Raw genomic sequence first — 26,931 nt, 5'->3', positions numbered from 1 at the left:
GGCTCGTTCGCTCCCCTTCCCTTCCCACGCCACGCCCCCTCTCCATTTCCATTCGGTCCTCCTGGGACCAGGGGGCGGGAGGCGGTGCTGTCAATCCAGAGGGGAGGGGAGGGCGCCTACGCGTTGCGTCCTCGGCGCGCGCCGGGGAGCGGACCAGAAGGAAATCGCTTCCGGTGAGGTTCAGAGGGAGAGCGAGGAAGAGAAGCCGGATGTCTGCGTTGGGTATGGGAATTGGAAGGGGGGTGGGGCTGGAGGTGGGGGGCCGTTGCTTAGGACAGGTGGGGTTTTTTGGGGAGGGGGGGTCCGAGGAGAGCACAGAGGCTGAAGCTACAATTCCCCTCCCTGCTTTTCTTAGTAGGCGCACCTCCCCCCCTCCATCGTCCCTTCCTCGCCCCCAAACTCTCCTCTTCTCCAGCAAAGCCAAAATGGTCCTCTCTAATTTATTTAGGAGACCACTGTAAGCAGGTGAAAACATTAGCAGGATTTTCAGAACACTTGTAAAGTAGCAATTATCATAGACAATATGGAGAGATAAAAAAACCCCACATGGATTATGGAATCATATGCAGTTGGAAAGGTTGACAAAAGGACCCATGGAGGAGATGGTGGGAAGCTTGGAGATTTAGGGAAATCTCTAAATATGGATATGTATTTGGTATAGTTACAGCTTTATATTTGTAAAATCAAATAAAAATATTTTATATATATATATATATATGTGTGTGTGTGTGTGTGTGTGTGTGTGTGTGTTTCACGTTGCGGAGAAAGTGTGGGGGGGTGTCCTCCTCCCTCCCACCCCAGAACTCAAGGCCAAGCAGTGAATCTTTTGGGCTGCAGATTCATGGCCGGCGGGCGAGAAGACTTTGTTTTGCCCAGTGCAGTGCTATTACGTTTAAGGAACTCACTGAAACAAGATGGAAGAGGGGGAAAAGTTACGCTAGTGCAGCTTAATTTAAACCGAAATAGATGGCTTCATGTGGTTTTTTAAAAGGCGTGAGAAAGGGTACTGTCAACTGGTGCTAAGCATGACAGCTAAGTGGCTGCTGCTGCCCCACCCCCTAAACGAAGGCTGTTTCTGAAAACTGGTTTGGGGTGGGGTTGTTATTAGGTTTCTCATCTGCCTAGCGCTGTGAGGTTACAGCAGTATAAAAAGGCAATGCTGAAATCAGTTTAAAAGCAAGCTAGAAGAATAGGGTGGGTCCTAAAATATATATAGTTATGGTGTCAGACGCTTGTAGGCTCATGGGAAGTATCCAGCCAGCCAGTGTGGGAAGTGGAATGTTGGACTAGAATCCCTTTCTCACCACATGACAAGCTCCTTTGTTACTGCTGAGCTGTCACTTTCCCTCTCTGTAATTGTCTTCTCTCTCCACCACCTGATTTGGATTACAGCCCAGGAAAGGGGGAAGGGCGATGGAGTTAAGCATTGGGGTTAAGGAAAAGCCCTTAGGTTGCATCTGACACATGTGCTGGAATTTCCCCACCCTTGGAATTTTGCTGTGATTGAGCAGGTCTTTTGTATCTACTACCCACCTGCCTGACCCTACCTTACCTTCAGATCCACTTCCATTTGACTTGCTTCTCTCTCTTTTACCCATTTCTCATTTCCTTCCTTCTCCTCTTCTGCCCTGCTTATTTAATGAAAAAAACAGTGACCCCTTAAAGAGACCACAAGGTTCTGTGTTTTATACACCATGTGTGCCTTTGCTATGGAATAAATGTTAAATAGCCGTTGATTTCAACCTTGCCTCTGTTATTAATGTCTTTGCCACATTACCTCACCACGGGTAGCTGGAGGAGATGGTGGTGCCAACCCTGGACATGCCTGCTCAGCCCATGGGGATGGTTGCTGATGTGGTTTTCGTCATCGAGGGCACTGCCAATCTCGGGCCCTACTTCGAGTCCTTGCGCAAGCATTACCTTCTTCCTGCCATTGAGTGAGTGTTTTGCATGGCCCCAGGATGCAACTGCAGTAGTAGCTTTGTTGCAAGAAAGGAGAGGCTCTTGGGAGACCCTCATAGGGAAGGAAATGTTGGGGGAATGCTCCTTTCACGGGAAGGACTGCAATCAATCACTTTGCATCCTATTTGGAAATGAGCTTCACTGAAATCGATGAGATTTGATGCTTAGTAAGAGGCATTGGAACAAGGGAGTGCAGGATTAAAATATAGTCCAAACAGGGTTTTTTGTCAGCTGAAGAAACAACTGTAAGTAGAAAGATTTGTTAACTTTCCTGATCCCAAATGACATAATTTTGGGGCGTGGAGAGGAATCTAAATTAAAAGAAAAACACATTTGCAGAATTAAACTATCATAAATAATTTTATTTATGTTTGCCCCAGTAACCAGGCAAGTAGAGCATGGCAAGTGACTAAATTGGGAATAGTGATAATAGAAAAAATAATCCTGTGATTTCACATCCTCAAGTGCATTCCAGTTTCTCTAATGTGAGCCAACCCTTCTGTGTTTTTGTCAAATCTTCTCTTTTATTGCCAGGTACTTTAACGGTGGTCCCCCTGCTGAAACAGACTTTGGTGGAGACGTAAGTGTGCGGATGCACTTTTGAATTTGTTAATGAATTCAAGGAATTTTGTGGGCTCTGAAGATCACCTTTCCTTGAGTATACCTAGTTGCTTACTTGCTTACCTGGTTGGTTGGTTGCTTGCTTGCTTGCTTACTTAAAGCATTTTTACCCTACTCTTCAACTGAAAAGATTAAATGATAGTTCCAACCCTAAAGCTCACAAACACACAATGTCAAAGGAAAAGGGATATTGGGGGGAGGGGAGGAGCAAGTAATTGAATAAGTCATTAAGCTGTGCATGTCAAAGGGTAAGTAGATGGCACATGAACACAGCAATGATTTCCAAACCTGTGGAGAATCATCCAAATGCAGCCAGTGAGCTGCCTGAGATCTGCCAGTGAGCTAGTATTAGTTTAGTTTTTCCTGTTTTCAAAAATATATATATTTGGGGGTTAAAATTAAAAATGTGAGATGTAACTAATAACAATTTCTTCTATACAAACAACCACACAAATTTGTGCACACACCTCAATGGCACAGACACACACTTCCGCAACTTTGTAAAAGTTAATTTTCAAATGCCAGAATTCTTGCATGTCCTGCAGCTTGTGTGTTGATCCACATTCAGTCATCAGCCTATTGCTTTTTGTCATGGGGAGGTGACGAGCTGTAACAAGCAATGGAGTCTCTTTCCCTGGCTGCCCAAATCTCTAATCATACAATTTTTGGTAATGTTGTCATTGTTTAAAATGGCCTTTTTAATAATGAGAACGGGCAGATTCCCTTCTCATGAAGATTGATCAAGGCACTGGGGGATAGTCAACATGGTGCCCTCCGGATTTAATAGACTACAAATCCCATCACCCCTGACCATTGGCCAAACTGGCGGGGGATGATGGGAGCTGTACCCTCCATATCACCTAGAGGGCACATATTGGTTACTTTAATGGAAGCCAAAGCGCCTGATTAGCGACACAGCGAAGCAGAAGACCAATGTCCCTGCTTATGATAGTCAGGGTACTGAAAATTCATTTGGCCCAGAGCTACCCTATCTAACCAGCTTCTGCCTCCCATCCTCATCTACAGTATGGTGGTACCCAATACAGCCTGGTGGTGTTCAATACGGTGGACTGCGCCCCTGAGTCGTATGTGCAGTGCCATGCACCAACTAGCAGCGCTTTCGAGTTTGTCACATGGCTTGATAGCATTCAGTGAGTCTGGGACCGTACATTATGTTCTTTTATTGGCTGCATTGTGCTACACAAGGGTTGCATTTTCGTGTGTAAGGGCTTAGTACTGAAGAGGAATCTGATGTCTTGTGACTTTTTGCAACCAGGAAATACGTCTCAGCAAAACAGCACAGCAAATGTTATGGAGGAATAATGTTCAGGTGCCCTTAGTTTGGGTCCATGGCCTGCCTCACAATTATCTTTCTCCTCTGCTTGTGTAGTATGCTGAGGCCTAGGTTCATCTATGAAGAGAATGGCCTGGTTGGGAGAGGGGTGGGTCATCCATTTCTGGATGATGGAATGAAAGGAAAAGCTTCTGGGTTTTCTAGGATTGGTATCCAAGGTCTTCCAAGTTTCCTCGGAAACATATGAAGTCCTATATCTGAATCTTGACTCCATGGCTTCACAAATATTTTATTAGCTCTTTCAAGTTAATCAATTTAAAGGATTTGGGTGGTAGACCTGGGAAAGAATCTCTGCATAAAACCTTGGGAGATCCACTGCCAACTGGAGTAGACCAGCCTTCTCCAAGCTGGTGCCCACCAGATGTTTTGAGCTACAGCTCCTCAGCCCTAGCAAGCGATACAAAAGGTTGGAGATAATGGGAGTTGTGCTTCAAAACATTTGGAAGTGATCAGGGTCAGGTTGAGGAAGACTGGAATATTGGATTAGCTGGACCAAAAGCTTGATGGTATTTAGCATTTGTGTGTATTCCTGGGCTCTGGGGTTTGAGAAGGAGACCTTTGGTTCCCTGCACTGGTTCTCTTTATCATTTTGGTTCCCCTAATTTCAGATTTGTGGGTGGTGGCGGCGAGAGCTGCAGTCTCATCTCAGAAGGGCTAAGCACCGCTCTGCAGCTCTTTGATGACTTCAAAAAGATGAGAGAGCAAATGTAAGTGGGTTTTTGTGTGAAGGGAGGGCAGAAAGGATACAGTGGGTGTGCATCTGTGTTTAAAATTTACAGAACATTAGATGTTTAAAATTGTGAGACCTTTTCGGTTTGCTTTGTGGTTTCCCTAGATCTGGAGTTGTTTTGCAGAAAAAGGGCAAAAGCACCAGTCCAGGTGGCATGCCATATTGAAAACAAACTACTTTTGTTTAATGTGAACGAGCAGTGTGCTGGTGCACGCTACTGCAATGTTCTTGCTCTGCTACTCCCTTCCTCCCGCTGCTGGGATGCAAATGTTAGTCCAGCTTGTCATGACATCTGAATTCCAAACAGACCCCAAGCAGTAAGCCAAGAGCAGACCTTGATCACTACAGTCATAACTTGGTTCTCGAATTTAATCCGCTCCGGGAGTCTGTTCGACTCCCAAAATGGTTCGAAAACCAAGGTGTGGCTTCCAATTGGCTGCAGGAGCTTCCTGCAGCCAATCTGAAGCCGTGCCGGATGTTCCAAAAAACGTTCACAAACCGGAACACTCACTTCCGAGTTTGCGACGTTCGGGAGCTGATTTGTTCGACATCTAAGGCATTCAACTACCAAGGTATGACTACTGGGTTGTGTTTCTTGTCATGGTGTTTTTCAGGACCATTTGTGATTTCCTTTGGAAAGTCATAAGATACCTAGAAATGAAAGGTCTCATGGGTGGGGGTGACGCTTGAGCTTCTGTGCCAACTATGGAAGCTTTTTCATGCCCTTGTTTGTTTTTTAAATTATGTGCTTCCCGTCTCCCCAAGTGGCTCCGAGTTCCTGGGGCAGCTACACCGGCTGTTGTTGTTTTTAGATGATTTACAAATTGCTTACATTTTAGGGGGGAAATATAAGCAGTTTACAATATATCTTAACATCCTCAATAAAGATCAAATACAAACAATGCTATAAAAGTACCTGTATTACAAACACCACCGTTAAGTAGGGCATCCTCTTTAAGTATCAGAATAAATATTAGACATGAAAGTCGACTACAGAAACACAATGGAAATCCCACATTTTAGAACATAGTTAACTGAACAAAGCATCTTCTAAACTTCAGTGTAAAAAATTACAAGTGGAAATTAACTACAGAACAATACATTCCATTTTTTATATATAAATAATTTTTATTAACTGGCCAATCACATCAAATTAAATCATATCACATAAATTCCGAATTACAAAGCCGAATTTTAAATTTTGTTGGGGGGACCCATATTTCAAGATCCGAAGGGGGATTCTGATCATCTTCTTGCTGCTGCGTTAATGTCCCAATCAGTCCCAATCAGTCCAAACAAAGTTCATAGTTCTATCCCATCTTATCTTGCACATCACATCTTGTTCATATATTTTCTCTTTTTTCTTTATGATCTCTTCTGATAGTCTCCTTAAGCTGATAAACACCAATAGTAATAATAGTCCTGTGTGGATTTTCCGTTCTTCCAATCCTCAAATCGAGATGGTTTCCATATATCGTCTCCTTCATAGATAACATCACTCTTTCCATCATAGTCTCGTAAAACTGTCGCTCTGAGTCCCACTGAGGAGTTTAACCCACAAGATATAAACAGCTCTATTTCTCTCTTTCTCCTCCCAGACTCAAGACCTCCGACAGAACTTCCCAATATGGTGACGGCATTTTTAACTGCGTCATTCCCAAGCTCTTACACATTCCACACTCTTCTTAAAACGTGCTTTGGTTCGAAAGTTTATCTCCACACAGCCTTAAATGCACAGCTTAAGTCCTTAAAACGACATTTCTGACTCCTGAGGGGAGGGGATTCTTGTTTAATCACATAGGGAAAGAAGGAAGAGTTTCCCCCCCCCTCCCCCATCAGTCATTTGCCATACCTTGTATTGGCATATCTTCTCATGTTTTATTCTTATCTTGTTTTGTCAGAGATCTCTTCTGTTAGCAGTCTTTACTCCCCCTTCTTTCTTGAAATATGTGCATTCCTTTCATCCAAATTGTTTCCTTTGAAGTTCTGCATCTAGTGGCGCGAATCAGGGACGGCGTTCAGGAGTGCTGAAATCCCACAGGAGGGCTTTGTGCCTAGTGCCCCCACCCCCACAAATTCGGGGGTGGTATAGGGCACAGCAGGCAAGGGCCGTCCCCCCCCACAATCCTGGGGGGGGGGGTTAAGGAGGCTAATTACCCCCATTATAGCCTCCAAATTACCTCGTGTGGGTCGGAGAGATGTTATTGTCAGCCATCTTCCAATGCGCCCCCTAGTGGCCCCCAATACATTCCATATTTTGAATTAGCCTAATCGTTATTTTTGGGGAGAGCACAGGAGATACGTTCAAATACAGTGATACTTTCTATCTTGAACGCCTTGGCTCTCGAATGACCGAAGCCCGGAAGTGAGTGTTCCGGTTTTCGAATGTTCTTTCGGAAGCCAAACATCTGACGGAGCTCCTGCAGCTTTCGATTGGCTGCAGGAGCTTCCTGCAGCCAATCAGAAGCTGCACTTTCGTTTCCAAACGTTTTGGAAGTCAATAGACTTCTGGAACTGATTCTGTTCTACTTCCAAGCTGGGACTGTACTTGCTTTAGTTGAAAATATCGAAGCAGAGTTGAAGGCAATTGCATCCCTGAAAGCTGAAGGGAAGGCAATTGCTTTCCTGTAGGCTAGGATTGGGGAATCTCCAGGTAGGAAGCTCGAGGCTGAGGTCAGCAGGACGTTGCAGATGGGCTGATGTGCACCTCCTCACAATCCCTTCTCACTTTATTCCCACATGGGTTCTTTGAGCATCTTAGTAGTGCCATCAGAACGCTACATTGCTTTTGAAAACTTAACTGTATCAAAGCACTGCACGCTTGGACCTTTTGGTCCCCAAGACTCACCTGTTTCTCCCCCCACTCCCCATGTTCTTCCCCCAAACAGAGGTCCCACACATAAAGTCTGCATCCTAATCTGCAACTCCCCGCCCTACCTGCTTCCAGCTGTGGAGAGTACCACATACTCTGGCTACACAACAGAGAATTTGGTGCAGAAGATTGGTGATGTGAGTAGAAGAAGCTTGGTTGAAACTAGACTCCTCGTTTCTCCAGATTCATTCATTCATTCATTATTACATTTGTATGCAGTGGTACCTCTGGTTAAGTACTTAATTTGTTCTGGAGGTCCATACTTAACCTGAAACTGTTCTTAACCTGAAGCACCACTTTAGCTAATGGGGCCTCCTGCTGCTGCCGCACCGCCAGAGCACGATTTCTGTTCTCAACCTGAAGCAAAGTTCTTAACCTGAAGCACTATTTCTGGGTTAGCAGAGTATGTAATCTGAAGTGTATGTAACCTGAAGCGTATGTAACCTGAGGTACCACTGTACCACCTTTTCTTCTAAGGATATCAAGGTGGTGTTTATTGTTCTTCCTCTTCCCCAGTTCATCCTCACAACCAGACCAAGATAGGCTTAGTTCAGGGATATTTAAAAAATAATAATTTTATAAGTCATGCGTCCTTGTTTCTCAATTTGATCCTTTAACATGGTTTTGCACGTTTTGTGTTACTTCTAGCTTTGTAAGATTTTGTGGTGTTTTATGCATTGTGACTTTTTAATTATTATTATAGTTTAGTCTTTGTCGTAACTGTTAAGTGTAAACCATTTCATTGTTATTTGCCGATATTCAGTTTTACCGTTTGCCGTTGAACGCCAATAGATTATTGAATATTGCTTTATTTGATCTAAGTTGCTTATTTTAAAATTACGTTTTTATTGTGGCTTTTTTTAGTGTCAGATCAGATTTGTTATGAGGCATGTGATGATCTTCGCTGTCTATTCTGTTGCTTCTTCAGCTTGTAAACCGCCTTGCGTGTAGCAACGTAGGAAGGCGGCATACAAATTAAACGCGACATGAAATTGAAAGGAAAGGTGGGCTGCACCATGTTCCCTCCTCTGATCACCTGCCAAGGATTGCTTCCCACATGCCAGTCGGAGTTAGACAGTTCGGGGGATTAGGGGAGCTTTTAGGGGTCTCCTTTCAACATGGGAATGTGGGAATTGATTCTTCGTCTGCTCACCTGCTCCACCTCTGTTCCGCAGCGTGGGATCCACTTTTCCATTATCTCCCCCCGGAAGCTCCCTGCGCTGCGCATTCTCTTTGAAAAGGCCGTGACGGGGGGCATGATGGAGGGCCAGCTCAAGGACTACAGCCAGGACCCCCGGCATATGATTCTCATACGCGGCATGGCTCTTCCAGGTAAGATCTGGCCTGGGAACAAGCTGTGGGCAGGCGCCAAGAAGCGTCACACGCACCCTTTGAGTCAGGAAAGGGTCTTGGACATCTGTTTTCTGCAGGGTAATAGCTGTGCATCAGGCTCTAGGACTGTGCTCAGTAACAGCGAACTGTTTTTGGACTACAATTCCCATTATCCCTGACCACCAGCTAGCTAAGGATGATGGGAGTTTTAGTCCAAAAAACAACTGGAAGACCCCAAGTTTGGGAAACCCTGTTTGGTAAAGCTTCTGTTTACTGATATTTTTTGCTTTTCCGCTAGTCTGCTCAAGGAGGACAGATCAGTCTCCTGTGCTGGTTTCACACCTGTCAATTCAGAACTCTGTTCTTACTCGTTTCTGCAGTGATCGGCCACAAACTGTCTAATCGGCACCAAAACGCGTATTTAAACGCAGCTTTTGAACATACTTTACCCTACAACAGCCATTTTCGTATGCATTTTGGTACGTTTCTTGAGCCGAGAACTGCATTGCAACATTTGGAGAAGCGGGAAACCCGAAAGATAACTGTGTTCTGATCTGCAGAAAGGACTGGGACGTGTGTGTCAGCTCTGTCCCTATCAAGGAACAAAGGACTCAAACATCCCCTGCACTCGGGGTGTTGAGCAGCACTTGGACTAGAGAAGTTGGGCTAAACAAAGATCAAGATAATTTTAACAGTAGAAAATGGGGCAGGGAATTATAGGGACAGAACTACCTAAATTGTATAGAAATTTATTTATGTATGCTACTACAGCAGCAAGATTGCTACTTGCCCAAAAGTGGAAGAAGCAGGGGTCCCAGTAAAGGAAGAATGGATACAAAAACTTATGGTGAAACTTACAGGAAGAATGAGAAATCAAGATAACAAACTTTTTATTTAAAAAAATGGAAATGGTTTATTGAATATTTACAGATAAATTGTAAACAATAGCAGGATTATTGTAGTAACCTGCAGTTTCATAAGAGTATATATCTACAGTAGATAGTTAAATGAGCAAGCTAAAGGAATTTGGATATGCAGAAGATATTAAAAAATAAATTGAAGAAACTGCAGAAAGAGGGGTGAGGAAGTCAAGTTTTGAAATGTTAAATTGATTGTAAAACTAATGAAATGTATTAATTTGGAAAGTATAAATAAAAACTTTTTTTAAAAAAAGGAATTCAAAAAAAGAAAATGGGGCGGGGGAATGTTAGCTGCTCTTCTGTTACCGGCAGCAGGAGGGTTGAGTCAATGCGCACATCCTGGTGTATTGGGGTTTGTGGGGAGAGAAGTGTCTGTTGCGCACTTCCTGCTGATGACTAATATCTCCCCTGTCTTTTCCATTTGCAGTAGGCGGAGGAGCAGCCGCCAACACGCTGCAGGCCAAACAAGCCGTGCCCCAGCCCCAGCTCCCCACGGTTCCACCCCAGCTCCCTCCCACCCCACCTCAGGCCCTGCCGGCAGTTTCTCAGCCATACCAGGTACATCCTTTGCCTTGGTAGGTGGTGGTGGTGGGATAGTGCCTCCCGAAAGCTCATTCCTCTCCAACCTTGCCCATCTCTTCTTTTTAGGTGACGCCATCGGCTACGCTCACTGCGGCCCAGGCTGCAGCTCAGTCTGCTGTGGAGGCGGCCAAGAACCAGAAAGCCAGCTTGAGCAACCGCTGTGAGTCCCTCGTCTGTTCCCCCAGGATTGGGGTTTCTTGGGGAGGGGAGGAGGGTGCAAGCTGAAGAGGGGTGAGGCAGTGGAATTTTTTGTGGTGGAATACAGTGGTACCTCAGGTTACATACGCTTCAGGTTACAGACTCCGCTAACCCAGAAATAGTGCTTCAGGTTAAGAACTTTGCTTCAGGATGAGAACAGAAATCGTGCTCTGGCGGCACGGCAGCAGCAGGAGGGCCCATTAGCTAAAGTGGTGCTTCAGGTTAAGAACAGTTTCAGGTTAAGAACAGACCTCCGGAACGAACGAAGCACCGTATTTTTCGCTCTATAAGACGCACCAGACCACAAGACGCACCTAGTTTTTGGAGGAGGAAAACAAGAAAAAAAATATTCTGAATCTCAGAAGCCAGAACAGCAAGAGGGATCGCTGTGCAGTGAAAGCAGCAAACCCTCTTGCTGTTCTGGCTTCTGGGATAGCTGCGCAGCCTGCATTCGCTCCATAAGACGCACACACATTTCCCCTTACTTTTTAGGAGGGAAAAAGTGAGTCTTATAGAGCAAAAAATACGGTACTTAACCCGAGGTACCACTGTAGTTAGGGGCAGAGGTGTCAGCTTGCAAGGGCGATTGGGGTAGGGAGAGGAAATGTCCTGATGTTGGGGTTCATGGTGGCTGGTCCCATGACCGTATTTCCTTCTGTCTCTTCCATAGTTGCCTCCTTGAACCCCATGCAGCCCGCCTTCAGCCAAGCTCCCGCACAGACCCTCCCCGCAGGCTCCGTACCAGCCCTGCCTCCCAAGCTCCCTGCTTCTTCGCAGGCCAGTCTGGTTTCCACGGTAACAACAGGCTCCGGCCTCCTGGTCCCACAACCAGTACAGGCCCCGCCACCGGCTGGGCCCTCAGCCATGGTATGTATGGTAGGCCCCCGGAGGTCTTTGCGTGAGATGCGTGTGGAGGGGAGAGGTGTGCATATCTTTGTGGGGGGGGGGAGGCCACCTTGTCAATCGAGAAGTGGTTGTGAGATGCATGCTTCACGCAAAGGGTGATGGCCGAAACACTATCAGAACACTCAGTTTGCAGGGAATGCTTTGGAAAAGGAGTGTGCCAAATTCTCCTCTTGGCTCTCAAACCGGCTGCAAGCAACTGGTTCATTTTGCTGTTGCTTTATTCCACCTCCCCACACTTGCCTCTGCACAGGACATAATGCCAAGAGATCCAATTTCTTTTCTTTAATGATTCTTAATTAAAATGCAAACTCAAGAATAAAACAAAATCACAAAAAACAGGTATGAAATATTGAAGCTGAGACAAAAGAGGGAGGGGGTCCAAAGGGGGGGTTATTGGGTTGTCGTTTTTATTCTGATTATGTATTTTGTGGTTTTACATTTTGATTTTATTCTGTGAACCGCCCTGAGACCTCTGGGTATGGGCCAGTATATTAATAAGAATAAGAATAAAAAGAATATATATAACTAACTAACTAACTAACTAACTAAATAAATAAATATAATAATAAAAAAACTTCATTGAGAACAGATATTTACTTACAAGCTGATATACAGATGCTATTTAACCCCAAGAAGTTACCTCAAATGCACAGAAATGTATCAAACAAGTGTTGGAAATGTAAGAACTGTGAGGGGTCGTTCTGTCATACGCGGCGGACTTACAGGAAGGCATATATAATGAAATTAAGGACAATCTTAAAGTGACTTTCCCAAGAAGCCAGGATCCTTCCAGCTGGGGATACTAGACAGCGAAATCCCAAAGAATGCCTTGACAGTATTTATGTCTGTGACTACACCACAAATTCTGTGTGCTCACAAATGGCAGGAGAAGAGAACATCCTCAAAGGAAGAATGTTTGATGAAAATCTTGGAATACACAGAGATGGCAAAATGGATGGCGTTGATAAAAGATACGAATTTAGAATCTTTTAAAGAAGACTGGAAACCCTTTCTAGTCCACATTCAAAGATCATAGCGAGGTTTGAAGTGTTAGAAAACAGCAGAAACCCATATTAAGGAACATGATAAAGAGGGATGAAATGAAATAAGGTGGAACCTTAAGACGCAATTGTATGTAATTTGGGTTATAGACATCGATGTTGGGTGAGCGGGAAGTCACTTGTTTTGTTAGAGTACCATAGTATCTCAGAAGTCAAATGGAATCTATTCCGAAAGTCCATTTGACTTCCAAAACATTCGGAAACCAAGGCGTGACTTCTGATTGGCTGCAGGAAGCTCCTGCAGCCAATCGGAAGCTGTGGAAGCAGCGTCAAGACGTTCAGGTTCCAAAGAACGTTCGCAAACCGGAACACCCACTTCCAGGTTTGTGGCGTTTGGGAGCCAAAACATTCGATTCGCAAGGCGTTTGGGATCCAGGGTACGACTGTATAATCGTTGAGTAACGAATGGAAATAAGATAAAAGATCATTATAAAAAGAGAACAAAGGTTTACAGATGTGAGAGAAAGCCCTCCGGAAATCAATGGCCTCAGGGCCTGGTCTCAAGAGCGTTGGGCTCCAGACCCTGATAAAACACAGCCTGGGCTGCCAAACATTATGTCTCTCTCTTCTCTCCCTCTCCCTCTCCCCCCACCCCACAGCCTAGTGGCGTCCCTCCCAACAGCATGAATGTGGCTCAGCCAGCGCAGCCACAAATCGGGGCCACACAGCAGTCGGTCACCAACAAGGTGATAGCGTGGAGCGGCGTGTTGGAGTGGCAGGAGGTGAGAGCTGACTCGTGGCGTGGGGGGAAGGGTGAGCCGAGAGCACAGAACCGGTTTTGCCTGGCATGTTTTGACAGTCTGCCCCATCCCTCTTCCCCCAGAAGCCCAAGCCGGCTTCAGTGGATTCCAACACCAAGCTGACTCGTTCCCTGCCCTGCCAGGTGTACGTCAATCAAGGAGAGAACCTGTGAGTGTCTGTCTGCGGGTCACCAAAGGAGGGGGAGAGTGCGGTGGTCAATGGCTACGGGGCAAAATATAGCGATATTCTGCCTCCACTGTCAGAGGCACCGAGTTTCTGGGCACCGGAAGTAGGGAGAACTCAGCTGTGATCAGGGGCTGCTTGCGGGGTTTCCCATAGGCATATTGTTTAATTATCTGATGGATCAAGTGGTTGCATTTGTATCCCATCTTCTTCTCTAAGGATCTCCCAGGCCCTAGGTCAGCACTCTAACCACTGCTCCGCACTGCCTCTCAAAGGCGTCAGGATTTGAACCAGGGGCCTCTCGATCTGCGGTCAAACGCTCTGCCCTTCTTTTGGCTGCTGTGAGGAGACCAGATGAGCCATTTGGACCGATCTAGCGCTGTGGGTTAAACCACAGAGCCCAGGGCTTGCCGATCAGAAGGTCGGTAGTTCGAATCCCCACAACGGGGTGAGCTCCCATTGCTCAGTCCCAGCTCCTGCCAAGCTAGCAGTTTGAAAGCACGTTGAAGTGCAAGTAGATAAATAGGTACCGCTCCAGCGGGAAGGTAATCGGCGTTTCTGTGCGCTGCTCTGGTTTGCCAGAAGCGGCTTAGTCATGCTGGCCACATGACCCGGAAGCTGTACGCCGGCTTCCTAGGCCAATAAAGCGAGATGAGCACCGCAACCCCAGAGTCAGCCACAATTGGACCTAATGGTCAGGGGTCCCTTTACTTTACCTTAGCGGGGCTTTTCCGAATGCTAAGCTTGAGAGGCGTTGTTTGTGGTGAGGCAGCCACGCTGGAGTAAAGACAGACTTAAGATACTGGAGGAATGGCCATGGGGGCACGGTTCAGAGTTAGGTAGGCTTTCGGAAAAGGATGCCAGCAATACAAGTGGGCAAGGAGCTTCTGATCCCATCTCAGCCATGCTCTTGTTTTGTTTTTTAAGGGTGCTTGGGAAGGATCTGGGGGCAAGAACGGGTGCAGCTGTCCTTAAATTCCAAAAGAATAGCAGCCTCCCTGGTTTGTTAAAATTAATGGGGGAAGGATACATTTGTCGTAACCCAAGGTGGAGAGCCTCTAAACCAGGGGTGGCAAGATGTCTCCAGATCCTACCATCCCTGCCTATTTGGCCATGCTATCTGGGGCTGATGGGAGACGGAGTCTTTTAAAAAAAATCTGGAGGTTCTACAAGTTCGCCACTAACGCTGTCAGTCTTGAGAATCGCCGGATAAGGCTCCTTTCCTTTTTTTGAGAAAGTACCGTATTTTTCCATCTATAAGACGCCCCCATGTATAAGATGCCCCCTGTTTTTGAGGACTCCGATTTAAGAAAATGGGGGGGGGGAGATGGTCCCCATGTATAAGACGCCCCCAAATTTTGGACATTATTTTTAAGGGGGGAAACATAGTCTTATACACGGAAAAATACGTTAGGTCTTATCAGGTTGCTTGGAGCGGGGCCTTCTGGATGGTTGCAGCTGCCGAGTGGCCTCCTTAGGGAATCCCAATGAGTTTTCCCCCTGGCTGATGGTCAACATGTTGTGAAGATCTCCACCCCCACCCACCCCCATCCCCAGGAGTTTTAAGCTGAATTTGGTGGCTATGTGGATGTGTGATATCTCCCATCGGCGTGTTTCCTCGCTGGATTTTTGTCATTGCTAATTGCTTATTAAACGTGTTAGATATTTTGCGGCTGCGCGTAGCCTTATTTTAAGGAGCAATTAGTACACCAGGTTAATATGCTGTGGCGTTGCAGGGGGCAGGGCATGCTGCTAACTTGCCTGTTTTTTGCTCCATTCCAGGAAGGCAGAACAGTGGCCCCAAAAGCTCATCATGCAGCTGATCCCCCAGCAGCTTCTGGTAAGAGGCGAGATCGAGGTGGTTGTAGGCAGAGCCTGTCATAGTGTTAGGCTATAACCCAGGGGTGGAGGGCTTTTTCCAGCTCAAGGGCCACATTGCTTTCTGTGCAGCCTTCCAGGGGCCGCATGCCAGAGGTGAGCGAGGTCCCAGGCAAAAAATAAGTAAATAGCCAGTGCAACTACTAAACCTTGCCATTGTACAGGATGCTGGTTTCAAGACACAGTTGCACATCCCTCCCTGTCACGGCTAAAAATTGGCCGCTGTTTCTTTGATGCTAAAAGAACTAAGTCAGCGTGAGTCAGCGGCCTACAATGACTCATGCAACCACTCACCAAATTGTACCTGTATATATAGAGTTGTCAGTGTTGAGTGTGGGTTGGTTGGATGGTAGAAAGCTGGTTACGTTTGGTGTGTGAAAAAGCTGCCGGTCGTGGTTGGAGAAGAAGACTTTTAAGAATAAAAGCAGCAACGCTCTGCAAGAATACTCTTTCTCAAAGACTCTTTTGTGCCAACTAAGGTCCAAGGACTAGGAAACAGAGTAAAAAGGAGGTCAGAACCTTTTCTTTTTCAAACACTGTCCCTCCCTACTATTCATTTGTGCAAGAGAAAGGCCCTCATCCAGCCCACCAGTGCAGCCAAGCACCAGTTTAAGACAGTTACAGCCTCCTCTCCTGATTCAAATCACACACACACACACACAGACAGAGAGCTTGGCACCATGAGCACACGGATGACGTCATGCCCCCAATCTCCTAATGGCCGCCCCTGAACAGCATCCATGTTTTTAACATATCATTTTTGTTTGTTCCATTTGGTCAGCGATATCTTTAAGCTACTGAGAGATCAAACAGGAGCAACATAAGTTGCACCTATGCTGCATCAGGTGCGGCGCTCAATCGGCTGCATGACTGAGTTTGAAACTCCCTTGTGCAGCTAATCCCTGCAGAAAACAGCCAGCCCAGCCCGCTTGCCTGGCGATTCCCAGGTCTCTTGTGTTAGTTTCTGTTTTGTGCCACTGTGCAGCTGCTTGGAATCACAGGACTCTGTTTACATTCCAGAGACCTTCCAGGCTGTTGGAAGTCTCACGGAGATGGGAGACGGATGTGACATACTGGTTTCCTTTTCCTTTGTTCCTTTGTTTCAGTTGCTCTCTGCTTTCATAGAGAGAGGATGTCTTTTTTGAGAGCCAGTATGGTGTAGTGGTTAGGAGCGGTAGACTCGTAATCTGGTGAACCGGGTGTGTGTCTCCGCTCCTCCACATGCAGCTGCTGGGTGACCTTGGGCCAGTCACACTTCTTTGAAGTCTCTCAGCCCCACTCACCTCACAGAGTGTTTGTTGTGGGGGAGGAAGGGAAAGGAGAATGTTAGCCGCTTTGAGACTCCTTCGGGTAGTGATGAAGCGGGATATCAAATCCAAACTCTTCTTCTTCTTTTCTGTCTGCGTAGCTTAGAAATAAAACTCTTTGCAATGTAGCCATAAATCTAATCACTTCCGCATGCTGCTGGAAACTCTGCTTAATGGGAACGTGCCTGAGGCCTCATCAAAGGCTCAGGTTGTTAATTACCATATTTTTCGCTCTATTGGATGCACCAGACCACAAGACGCACCTAGTTTTTGGAGGAGGAAAACAAGAAAAAAAATATTCTGAATCTCAGAAGCCAGAACAGCAAGAGGGATCGCTACGCAGTGAAAGCAGCAATCCCTCTTGCTGTTCTGGCTTCTGGGATAGCTGCGCAGCCTGCATTCGCTCCATAAGACGCACACACATTTCCCCTTACTTTTTAGGAGGGAAAAAGTGAGTCTTATAGAGCAAAAAATACGGTATTCTTCGGAGGCAATTCCGAAGGCTCGGCCGGAGGAAAATGAGGCTTTATCAGCTTGGCCGAGCGGAGATGGCAACATCTTGCACTGCAGTTCCCAGACACCCAGCAACCAGCTGGCTGCCGGGTGCTTAGGAAGCACCGTGCAAGAGGCTTGCAGCCCACCTGCCAGTTATCCTGCGATGCAGGTGGCTTGTCAAAGCGGAGTTATAGATAGCAGATGGGCTCACCAAAAACGTTTGGTTTGCCGTGCGCAAGCTCAGGCTCCTAACTGTGCTTTTCCTTTTCCCCTGCAGACGACGCTGGGCCACCTCTTCCGCAACTCGCGCATGGTGCAATTCCACTTCACCAACAAGGACCTGGAATCACTCAAGGGCCTCTACCGCATAATGGGCAACGGATTTGTAAGGCACTACAGGGGATGGGGGGAGGGGCGTAACTCAGGTGATTTGGGTGGCATCTCCTCAGGGTGGGTTGGGCAGGTCAGGCCAGTCAACATGATTATACAAGCCTCCCATATCTCTCTGCAAACCGACCGACCGATCGGTGCGTCTGGCTGTTAACCAGAAGGTTGGCGGTACGAGCCCACCCAGGGACAGCTGCGGGCAGGATTCCTTCATGGCAGGGGGTTGGACTAGATGACCCTTGGGGACCCTTCCCATTCTGTGGTTCTGTGACCAAACTTTGAGGATACACAGAACACAAGGCAAACACAGGATTGATTCCCAGTTGCCCCCACCACACTACTTTCTTGCCAGAGCGGCTGTTCAGTTTTGAACAACCCTGATGGTAGGAGGTGGGTTTTTCATCCGGAGGGTGGCTTCCCTTGGGAATTCAGTTTCTTCCCAAGGGGACACAGTCTTGCAACAGACAAACCTTGGCCGTAGAGGGCAGAACCTCCCATTTATAGGCGGAGCTTCTTGGTTATGGGGACGGAACCGTCATCTTCTGAATCGGGCAGCAATAATAATCGGGCAGCAGTAATTATTATTTGTTTGTTTGTTTGTTTGTTTGTTTGGACTCTGCCCATCAGACTGGGTTGCCCCAGCCACTCTGGGCGACTTCCAGCATATTTAAAACATAACAAAACATTAAATGTTAAAAACATCCCTATACGTGGCTGCCTTCAGATGCCTTCTAAAGGTTGCATGGTTACTTATTTCCTTGACATCTGACAGGAGGCCATTCCACAGGGTGGGCGCCACCACCGAGAAGGCCCTCTCCCTGGTTCCCTGTAACTTCACTTCTTCCAGTGAGGGAGCCACCAGAAGACCCTCGGAGCTGGATTTCAGCGTCCAGGCTGAACGATGGGGGTGGAGAGGAGGAGATGGGGGGGGCGGATAATTTTCTCTGTGGGCCAGATTCTGTAGCACAGGGGTGGCTAACCTGCGGCTTCCCAGCAGGTGTTGCTGAGCTCCATCTCCCATCACCCCGACGATTGGCCTTGCTGGCCCCGGGGGCTGCTGGGAGTTGGCGCCTCAGCTGCGCCCAGAGGGCCGCAGGTTAGCCACCCCTGCTTTAGCAGATGCATCCTTCTCGTCGTCACATGAGCAGGCGGGCTGCGTCCACTTCCCTCACACGACGCCCTGCGAGGTGCGGGTGCTGATGTTGCTCTACTCCTCCAAGAAGAAGATCTTCATGGGCCTCATCCCCTACGACCAGAGCGGCTTTGTCAACGGCATTCGGCAGGTCATCACGAACCACAAGCAAGTCCAACAGCAAAAGGTGCGGGCAGCTGTTTCCCCTGAAGGCATAGCTCTGTTCTCTTCGGCTGCGTACGCACAATACGTTCAGAGTGCATTTTTCTCCTCAGAGAATTCTGGGTGCGGCTATTGTTTCAGAAGTGTTTCTGGAAACTGTAGCGATGTGAGGAAACCGCAAGGCCCAGAATTCTTTGAGAGGAAAAACATGCTTCAAATGTGCTTTTTAATAGTTAGTTCAAAGGTATACAGAAATGCATACCCATTGCAAAAGTATCTTTTTTATAATACACAGAAATAAAACAGCTGCTTAATATAAAGAAAGAACAAGGGCAGAAAGGAGAAAAGAAAAGAATAACCTAAAGAGATGCAGTGATACCTCGTGTTACGGACGGGATCCATTCCGGAGGCCCGCCCGTAATGTGAAATCCCCAAAACTCAAAGCGCTGTGTCTGCGCAGGCACACGGCGCGATTTGGCGCTTCTGTGCATGTGCGAAGCGCGATTTATCGCTTCTGCACAAGCGGCAAAACCCGGAAGTAACCTGTTCCGGTACTTCCGGGTTGCTGTGGGACATAACGCGAAAAGACAAACATGAAGTGGACGCAACACGAGGTATGACTGTACGGAGACACTAGGGCTGGGTGATTTCCGATTTTCAACATTGCAATACAGTATATCACCAGCTAACCATTGTGATATACTGATATATCACTGTGTCTGAAATAAGCATGGAGCTATGCAGAGGTGTTGGCTGGCTTCACGGTTTTCCCCACATTGTGATTTTTGCAAAGCACATGCACACATAATAATTCGCAATATATTGCCAGGTCAAAAACTATGAAGCCGATATCATGGTTTGGATTTCAAATTGGTTTTGGATGATACGTCACCCAGCCCTAAGCAAGAGAATAAAAAGAGAGAAAAGCTTGGAGGAAAGATAAAGAAAGATAAAAGGACTTCTCCCAGCTCTCTGTCCTGCAGTCAAATATAGTATTCACTCATTAAGATTCAACCATTCTGCCGTCTATAAACCAGTATTTTTTCAATCTTCAAATCCAGATATTACAAGTTCACGTTCTCCTTCGTGCAAAAAATCCACAAGTTCAAATGGACTTTAAAAGTATAGTTTGTATTACAGCCTTTATCTCCTTGTCTCTCTCTTTTCCCCCACCCAAAGGCACATTGGACCGCCACATGTTGAAATCTCTATAACTCTCTCTAATCTCATTGCGCACTGTCTCCCAGCTGCCGTTGGGTGCCACAGCCAAAACGAAAAAGCCCCAACATCACAGGCCATTTTTAGTAGTGTTTCCACATCTGCCTCTGACCTGTAAGCCTAGGGAGAAGACCCTCCAACATTAAGCTATTTGGCCATGGAAATGACTTGTGGGCACATCAACTGGAGTTTCTAGCCTCACTCCCAACTATTTGTTGCATGGCTTTTATGTTTGCTAGCGAACCGCGTACTTCCTTGTGCACAGGGGGAGATTCATGCCTCTTCACAGGCATTTGCTCAAACGCCTGCCTCGATTTCCATAAGCCTTTAGTGACAGAAAGATACAGGCTATTATTTTATTTCTTTATTTTGGCTTAGGTGGTGCCTGGCCAACTTATAAGGTCTTCTCTCCTGGCTTTGGAAACTCCCCGGTCTCTTCGTTCCCATCGCGTGTCCCACCCCCCTCCTCAAGTGCTCATTGTTCTCCTGTCTCTTCCTCTCTTTGCAGCAAATGGGGGGGTCCCAGCCCCTGGGATCTACGGCCGGCGCACAGCCATTCCTGGCAAAGCAGCCTGGTGCTTTGCCGGTGACACAGGGGGTCCAGCAGCAGGTAAGAAGGGGGATGAGAAAGGGAGAGAGAGAGTGTGTAGAAGAGACATGAATGGAAGAATGTAGTATTATTCAATATGGAGCAATGGTGGTGGGAAGTTAAAAGGGGGGGAAATTGTTAACATTTATCAATAATAATAATAATACAATCAGGGAACCTATCTTGGACTCTTCGTAGGAAAAAGAAATGAATGGTTATGCGACACCTTGGCTTAAAAGAAATATTGTTTAACAGAAAGTGGATGTTTGTATGGATCAAAAGTTTTAAGTAATCATATTTTCTGGGGTTTTTTATGTAACCAGCAGATGGAAAACCGTTCTTTTGTTAATGTTTTCTTCTTCTTCTTTCCCCCTCTCTTTCTTTTCTTTATTTCTATTCCCCCTTACTTTTCTGTTTTTACTTATTCGATTTGTATCTTCTGCAGTTGGGATTTTACTGTATTATGGGATAATCTTAATAAAAAATCTTAAAGGGAGGGAAAAAGGCAAAAGAGAGTTTGCTCTGGTTGTTTGCCCGGCGAGGGTGGGAAGCAGCCGTCATGAGGAGCAATGGGGGGAGGCTATCCGTTGGCAACCTTGGCATCGCACTGCCTGCGCTCCTTTCTCATTGGCCACCTCCCCGCGTAATGCCCCCCTTTTTTATTGCAGATGGGTGGGCAGCAGGTGAGCCCTGGCATGCCTCAGGTGGGAATTCTGGAAGAGCAGCAACGGCAGCAGGGCCTGGTGAGTCACTTTGCAGAAGTGTCTTGAGAGGGGGACTCATGTCGCCCTTGGGAGTCCCAGTCTTTCATGCAGCGCACCCTCACTGACCCCATGGGGCTGAGTCCTAAAACCCAAAGGGAGATGTCTAGGGTAAGGGGGATACCTCTGGGGATTAACCTGGCTGCCTAATATCCTAACATTTCCGAGCACAATTCAAAGTGTTAGTGTTGGCCTTTAAAGCCCTAAACAGCCTCAGTCCAGTATACCTGAAGGAGCGTCTCCACCCCCATCATTCAGCCCGGACACTGAGGTCCAGTGCCGAGGGCCTTCTGGGGGGTTCCCTCCCTGCGAGAAGTGAGGTTATAGGGAACCAGGCAGAGGGCCTTCTTGGTAGTGGCACCCGCCCTGTGGAACGCCCTCTCATCAGATGTCAAGGAAATAAACAACTACCTGACATTTAGAAGACATCTGAAGGCAGCCCTGTTCAGGGAAGTTTTTAATGTGTGGCATTTTAATGTATTTTTAATCTTTGTTGGAAGCCGCCCAGAGCGGCTGGGGAAACTCGGCCAGATGGGCCGGGTACAAATAATAAATTACTATTACTATTATTACTAACTGATGTGGCACTTCAGTTAGAAAACCCAGTACTCTAGCAACACGCAACAGGCCTAAACTTTATCTCTGCCACACTTGTTTTTCTCTTGCTGTCTCAGGCTGGCAGAAGCAGGCTAAGCGTGAGGTAATAAGACAGTTCTTTTACCCATGAGTACTTTTTTGCCAGAAAAAACCCCCGCTTTCTCACAACAGCCTGTCTTCCCTTCAGGCAAACCTCTGTGGTCTAAACCACGGAGCCTCTTGGCTTGCCAATCGGGAGGATGGCAGTTCGAATCCCCGCAACGGGGTGAGCTCCCGTTGCTCTGTCCCAACTCCTGCCAACATAGCAGTTCAAAACCACGCCAGTGCAAGTAGATAAAAAGGTACCGCTCTGGTGGGAAGGTAAACGGTGTTTCCGTGAGCTCTGGTTTCCGTCATGATGTTCCGTTGTGCCAGAAGTGGTTTAGTCCTGCTGGCCACAAGACCCGGAAAGCTGTCTATGGACAAACACCAACTCCCTCGGCCTGAAAGTGAGATAAGCGCCGCAACTCCATAGTTGCCTTTGAGTGGACTTAACCATCCAGGGGTCCTTTAAAGATAAAGGTAAAGGGACCCCTGACCATTAGGTTCAGTCGTGACCGACTCTGGGGTTGCGGCGCTCATCTCGCTCTATTGGCCGAGGGAGCTGGCGTACAGCTTCCGGGTCATGTGGCCAGCATGACTAATCTGCTTCTGGCGAACCAGAGCAGCGAACGGAAACGCCGTTTACCTTCCCGCCAGAGCGGTACCTATTTATCTACTTGCACTTTGAGGTGCCTTCGAACTGCTAGGTTGGCAGGAGCAGGGACCGAGCAACAGGAGTTCACCCCGTTGCGGGGATTCGAACCGCCGACCTTCTGATCAGCAAGTCCTAGGCTCTGTGGTTTAACCCACAGCGCCACCCGCGTCCCTAGGGGTCCTTTACCTTTACCTATAATACCCTTTTGCAATCTTGCAGCTGCAGAAGCATTGCAAATAATACGCACACCTGCTCTGGGAGGCAGCCAATCTTTGTACCTATCAACTGAATCACTCACAGAGACGCATGTGCTGCTGTTGGTCCCGGATGGTGTTTTATTAGCTGCCCCCCTCCATTTCGGCAAAGGGGTTTGGGTGGCAGCCCATCTTGTGGGTCAATCTGCATTGCCCTTTCACGTGTCTCTCATTCGCCAGGCACTGTTAGATTGTATATGGAGGATGCAGGCCCAACCTAACCCTGAGCTGGGGTAAAGCCAGCAGCACCACTTCACTGGGTGGGAACAGCAGGGCAGGGCAAGGCAGCACGGCCTGTTTCACCTCAAGCGCCGAAAGGGGATTCTGCACCCCTGGGAGGCCAGAATGGCAATCTTGACCATGTTTCCTTCTTTCTCCCCCCCCCCCCAGTTGCAGCTCCGAGTGCAGCAGCCTCAGCCAGCAGCTCCAGCCACCAACCAGCCTCCGCAAGCACAAGGCCCCCCCCAGGCCGGGCCCCAGGCCACACAAGCAGGCGCCATGCTTAGACCCCAGAACCCTGGAGCCAACCCTCAGCTCCGCAGCCTCCTCCTGAGCCAGCAGCCGGTAAGGGCAATCTCCCTCCTCTCCACCATGGCATCCTGCTTTTAAAAAAAAAACCCATTCATTTACTTAGAACCATAGAACTTTCAAATTGGTCATTAGCGCCAGGCGAAAACGTTCCTCTTTAGCCAGGCCTTTGGCTGATGGACATCCGATGCCCTTTTAAAATGTGTTATTGGGTTGCTCTTGTTTTTGTTTTTATTATGTATTTTTATGTTTTTATCTTGTGGACTCCCGAGACAGGCAGGTGCAGGGCGGTATACAAATTTAATAATAATAATAGTAATGAATGTGTTGTGGGAGAGGGGATTATTGGTTTGCTTGTGTTCTTATTATGTATTTTGTGTGTGTGTGTGTGTGTGTGTGTATATATATATATATATATATATATATATATATATATATATATATATATATATATTCATTTTATGTTGTGAACTTCTCTGATATCTATGGATGAAGGGCGGCCTTCAAATTTAATAAATGATGATGATGATGATGATGATGATGATAACAACAACAATAGCCCAGCCCTGCTCAGTTCAAGTCCTGTGATATTGGTGCAAGAGAATGAGTCGGTTCAATCTTCTGCATAACAGCGTTTGAGCTGTTTCAAGGCAATTTCACGAAGGATCTGGATTGATCTGGAACCGTGCAAGAGCTGTTTTGGGAATGACAAGATTCCCCCATTTAGCTCTGCCGATAGGAGGGTCCACCGTGATTCTCTTGGACATAGAATCATAGAGTTGAAAGGGACCCTGAGGGTCATCTAGTCCAACCCCCTGCAATGCAAGAATAGACAGCTGTCCCATATGGGGATCGAACCTGCAACCTTGGTGTTATCAGCACCGTATTCTAACCAACCGTTCTCTCTCAGTGGAGGAAGCCTGCTGGAGAGGGTGACTCCTCCGTAGGAATATCCAAAGCAGGGCCAAGTAAACTGCAAGTAAACCTCTCCAATAGAGTTCAGTACACTGCTATCTCCCTGTCCGGTTCTGTCCTGTCTTTACTGGCAGAAGAAACGAAGAGCTTTTGTATAATCTCCAGGGCCATCGGCCACAAAGCTTTTCCTCTTAACCTAGATGTATATTCAGTCCTTCACCAAAGGCCCACCCCACCCCTGCTTCTTTCAGAGAAGGGGTGTCCAACAGGTCGATCGTGATCTATTGGTAGATCCCCAGGAGGTTTTGGTAGATTGTGGCCGATCGCTGGGTCCCTTTCCTTAGCGCTGGTAAAATAGAATCCTGCCCCGCCAACTCACCCTTCCCTCCATGGTTGCACGGTCTGGGAAGACAGAATTTACTCAGTGGGGCTGTTTGTTTGTTTCCCCAGCAATCTGTTGGCGAGTGGCTGATCCCCTTTCTCCCACGAGCTGTGACCTGAACCCCTAAAAATGGGGCTAACCTCCTCCTTAAAAGCTCAACAACTTTGACCTGAACCCCCAAAAAGGGTGTAGATCACTTCCAGTTTTTAATTCTGTCAATAGATTGCAGTCTCTTGGGAGTTGGCCCCCTCCTCTGTTTTAGAGGAACCAGGGTCCAAAGCCTATACTGAGCAGGTACACACTGCAGCACACCTGAAGTGCTGGCCAGGTGGGTGAAGGGAATGGAATCGCCTTCTGGTAGAGGGAGAAAATAGCCCCACGGCCTCTCATATGTGGAGAGATAGCCTTGTGCCTTGTGTTAGCCACTCAGGGCAGACCCTGGTACCTAGGAGAAAGGTGGCGGCAGCAATATTTGAGAGAGGAAGGGATGGAGACTTCTAAAGATGGAAGTAGTTGCATTCGGAAGGTGGGATGCTGAGGGCGAGACGGAAAGGAGCAATAGCTTTGCGCTGTCCGCTCCGTAGTGTTGCTAAGAAGGTGTACCTGTTTGAAGACTCGTCTCCTCTTTCCGCTGTGAACGAATCATCTCTTGCCCTCTGATCTTCTCTACCTTCCCTCCTGCACAGCCCCAGGCGGGAGTTCCTCAATCCCAGCAGCCCCTCCACCACCTCCAGCAAGGTTCTCCGGGAATGTTGCCCCACCAGCCCATGGGAACGGCTCTGGGGCATCAGCCTCCTGGACAGCAGCAGCTGCAGCTCGCTGGACAGACCCTCATGCACCAAGCTCCAGGACAAGCGTGGCCAGGCCAGATGGGACCGCGGGCGGCGCTGCCAGGTAGGATGCGCAAAATCTGCCTAGAACCAAATAGCCAGATGCCTTTGCCACTCCGGAAGCAGCTGTATCTAAGAGCTGGGGGGAGGGTCTTTGTTTTTGGCCCAGAGAGTGGCAGGGAAGAAACAGGGAGATCATCAGCATCTTGATGACACCTCACCCCAACTTCCCCAATGTTGGCACTCAGCGGCTTCTTATGGGATAAGGAGCTGATCTTTGCAGAACTCCACAACACAGTTGCCATGGGATGGAGTCTGCTCCCGCGAGCAGAAGCAGTGCCCCCCCCCCAACTTACAGAGCCAGTTCTGGAAGATAAAAAGGACCCCTGACCATTAGGTCCAGTCGTGACCGACTCTGGGGTTGCGGCGCTCATCTCACTTTACTGGCCGAGGGAGCCAGTGTACAGCTTCCGGGTCATGTGGCCAGCATGACTAAGCCGCTTCTGGTGAACCAGAGCAGCGCACGGAAACACTGTTTACCTTCCCACCGGAGCAGTACCTATTTATCTATTTGCACTTTGACATGCTTTTGAACTGCTAGGTGGGCAGGAGCTGGGACTGAGCAACGGGAGCTTACCCCATTGCGGGGATTCAAACCGCCAACCTTCTGATGGCAAGTCCTAGGCTCTGTGGTTTATCCCACAGCACCACCCGCGAAGATACCCCATAGTTGATCAGAAAGAATCGGCAAGAGTTACGCTCCCCTCGTTCCTCTCAAGTCAAGGCAACCAAGTCTCGGTGGCAAAACCAGGCTGAAACAGGTCTAGATAATCTGCTTCCACCTTTCTCCTTGTCTATAATGGCCTTCCCTGCTGTATCTCCCCCTCCCAGGTCAAATGCTGATGAACGCTGGTCCCCGGGGGCCAGTCTCCCAGCCAGGTTTGCAGCAGGTTCCTGCCCCCAGCATCATGGAAGACGACATCCTCCGGGACCTCATCTGATGGCGGAGGGTCCTGCCCCAACGCCACCTGGGCTGGAGATTGTTTCTGCGTTGTGGACAGTGCTGTTCTTCCAGAAAACATTGCCATCTTCCTTTCTTTGTGTGTAATATTCCCCCCACCCCCACCCCATTTGTTAATAAATGTTATCCTCTTCCCTTTGTGTCTTGGTCTTTCCTGAGACAGGTTCGTGCCCACAGCATCTCTGCCTGCCCCTCCCTCCCACCTCCAACCAGGCTCAGAGCTGAGGAGTGGACTCAGGGACCCTGAGCATTAACTCAGCTTCAGAAGTTCAAATGC

At 47.6% G+C, this 26,931-nt stretch overlaps 1 protein-coding gene across 3 annotated transcripts; it reads left to right on the top strand.

Moving 5' to 3' along the window:
- The first annotated feature begins 89 nt into the window (after positions 1-89).
- MED25 (mediator complex subunit 25) lies at positions 90-26,788 on the top strand. Of its 3 annotated transcripts, none has more exons than XM_081166309.1 (20): positions 90-222; positions 1,792-1,937; positions 2,497-2,542; positions 3,610-3,734; positions 4,546-4,644; positions 7,556-7,676; positions 8,715-8,871; positions 10,219-10,349; positions 10,440-10,533; positions 11,242-11,438; positions 13,138-13,260; positions 13,365-13,447; positions 15,245-15,302; positions 17,420-17,527; positions 18,675-18,848; positions 20,550-20,651; positions 21,299-21,373; positions 23,369-23,542; positions 25,490-25,697; positions 26,525-26,788. In XM_081166309.1, the coding sequence occupies exons 2-20, from the start codon at positions 1,801-1,803 to the stop codon at positions 26,632-26,634; spliced, it is 2,322 nt and encodes a 773-aa protein (XP_081022435.1). In that variant the 5' UTR covers positions 90-222; positions 1,792-1,800; the 3' UTR covers positions 26,635-26,788. The 3 variants fall into 3 exon arrangements, with proteins under 3 accessions (XP_081022435.1, XP_081022434.1, XP_081022433.1); XM_081166308.1 differs by having other exon boundaries at positions 13,362-13,447; positions 18,678-18,848; XM_081166307.1 differs by having other exon boundaries at positions 13,362-13,447.
- Positions 26,789-26,931: the final 143 nt, after the last annotated feature.

The sequence above is a fragment of the Podarcis bocagei genome, assembly GCF_964188305.1.
Source record: "Podarcis bocagei genome assembly, chromosome: 13".
In the NCBI taxonomy this organism is placed as follows: domain Eukaryota; kingdom Metazoa; phylum Chordata; class Lepidosauria; order Squamata; family Lacertidae; genus Podarcis; species Podarcis bocagei.
Note: the sequence above shows the minus strand (reverse complement) of the source record. Positions and strands in the feature narration are given on the sequence as shown.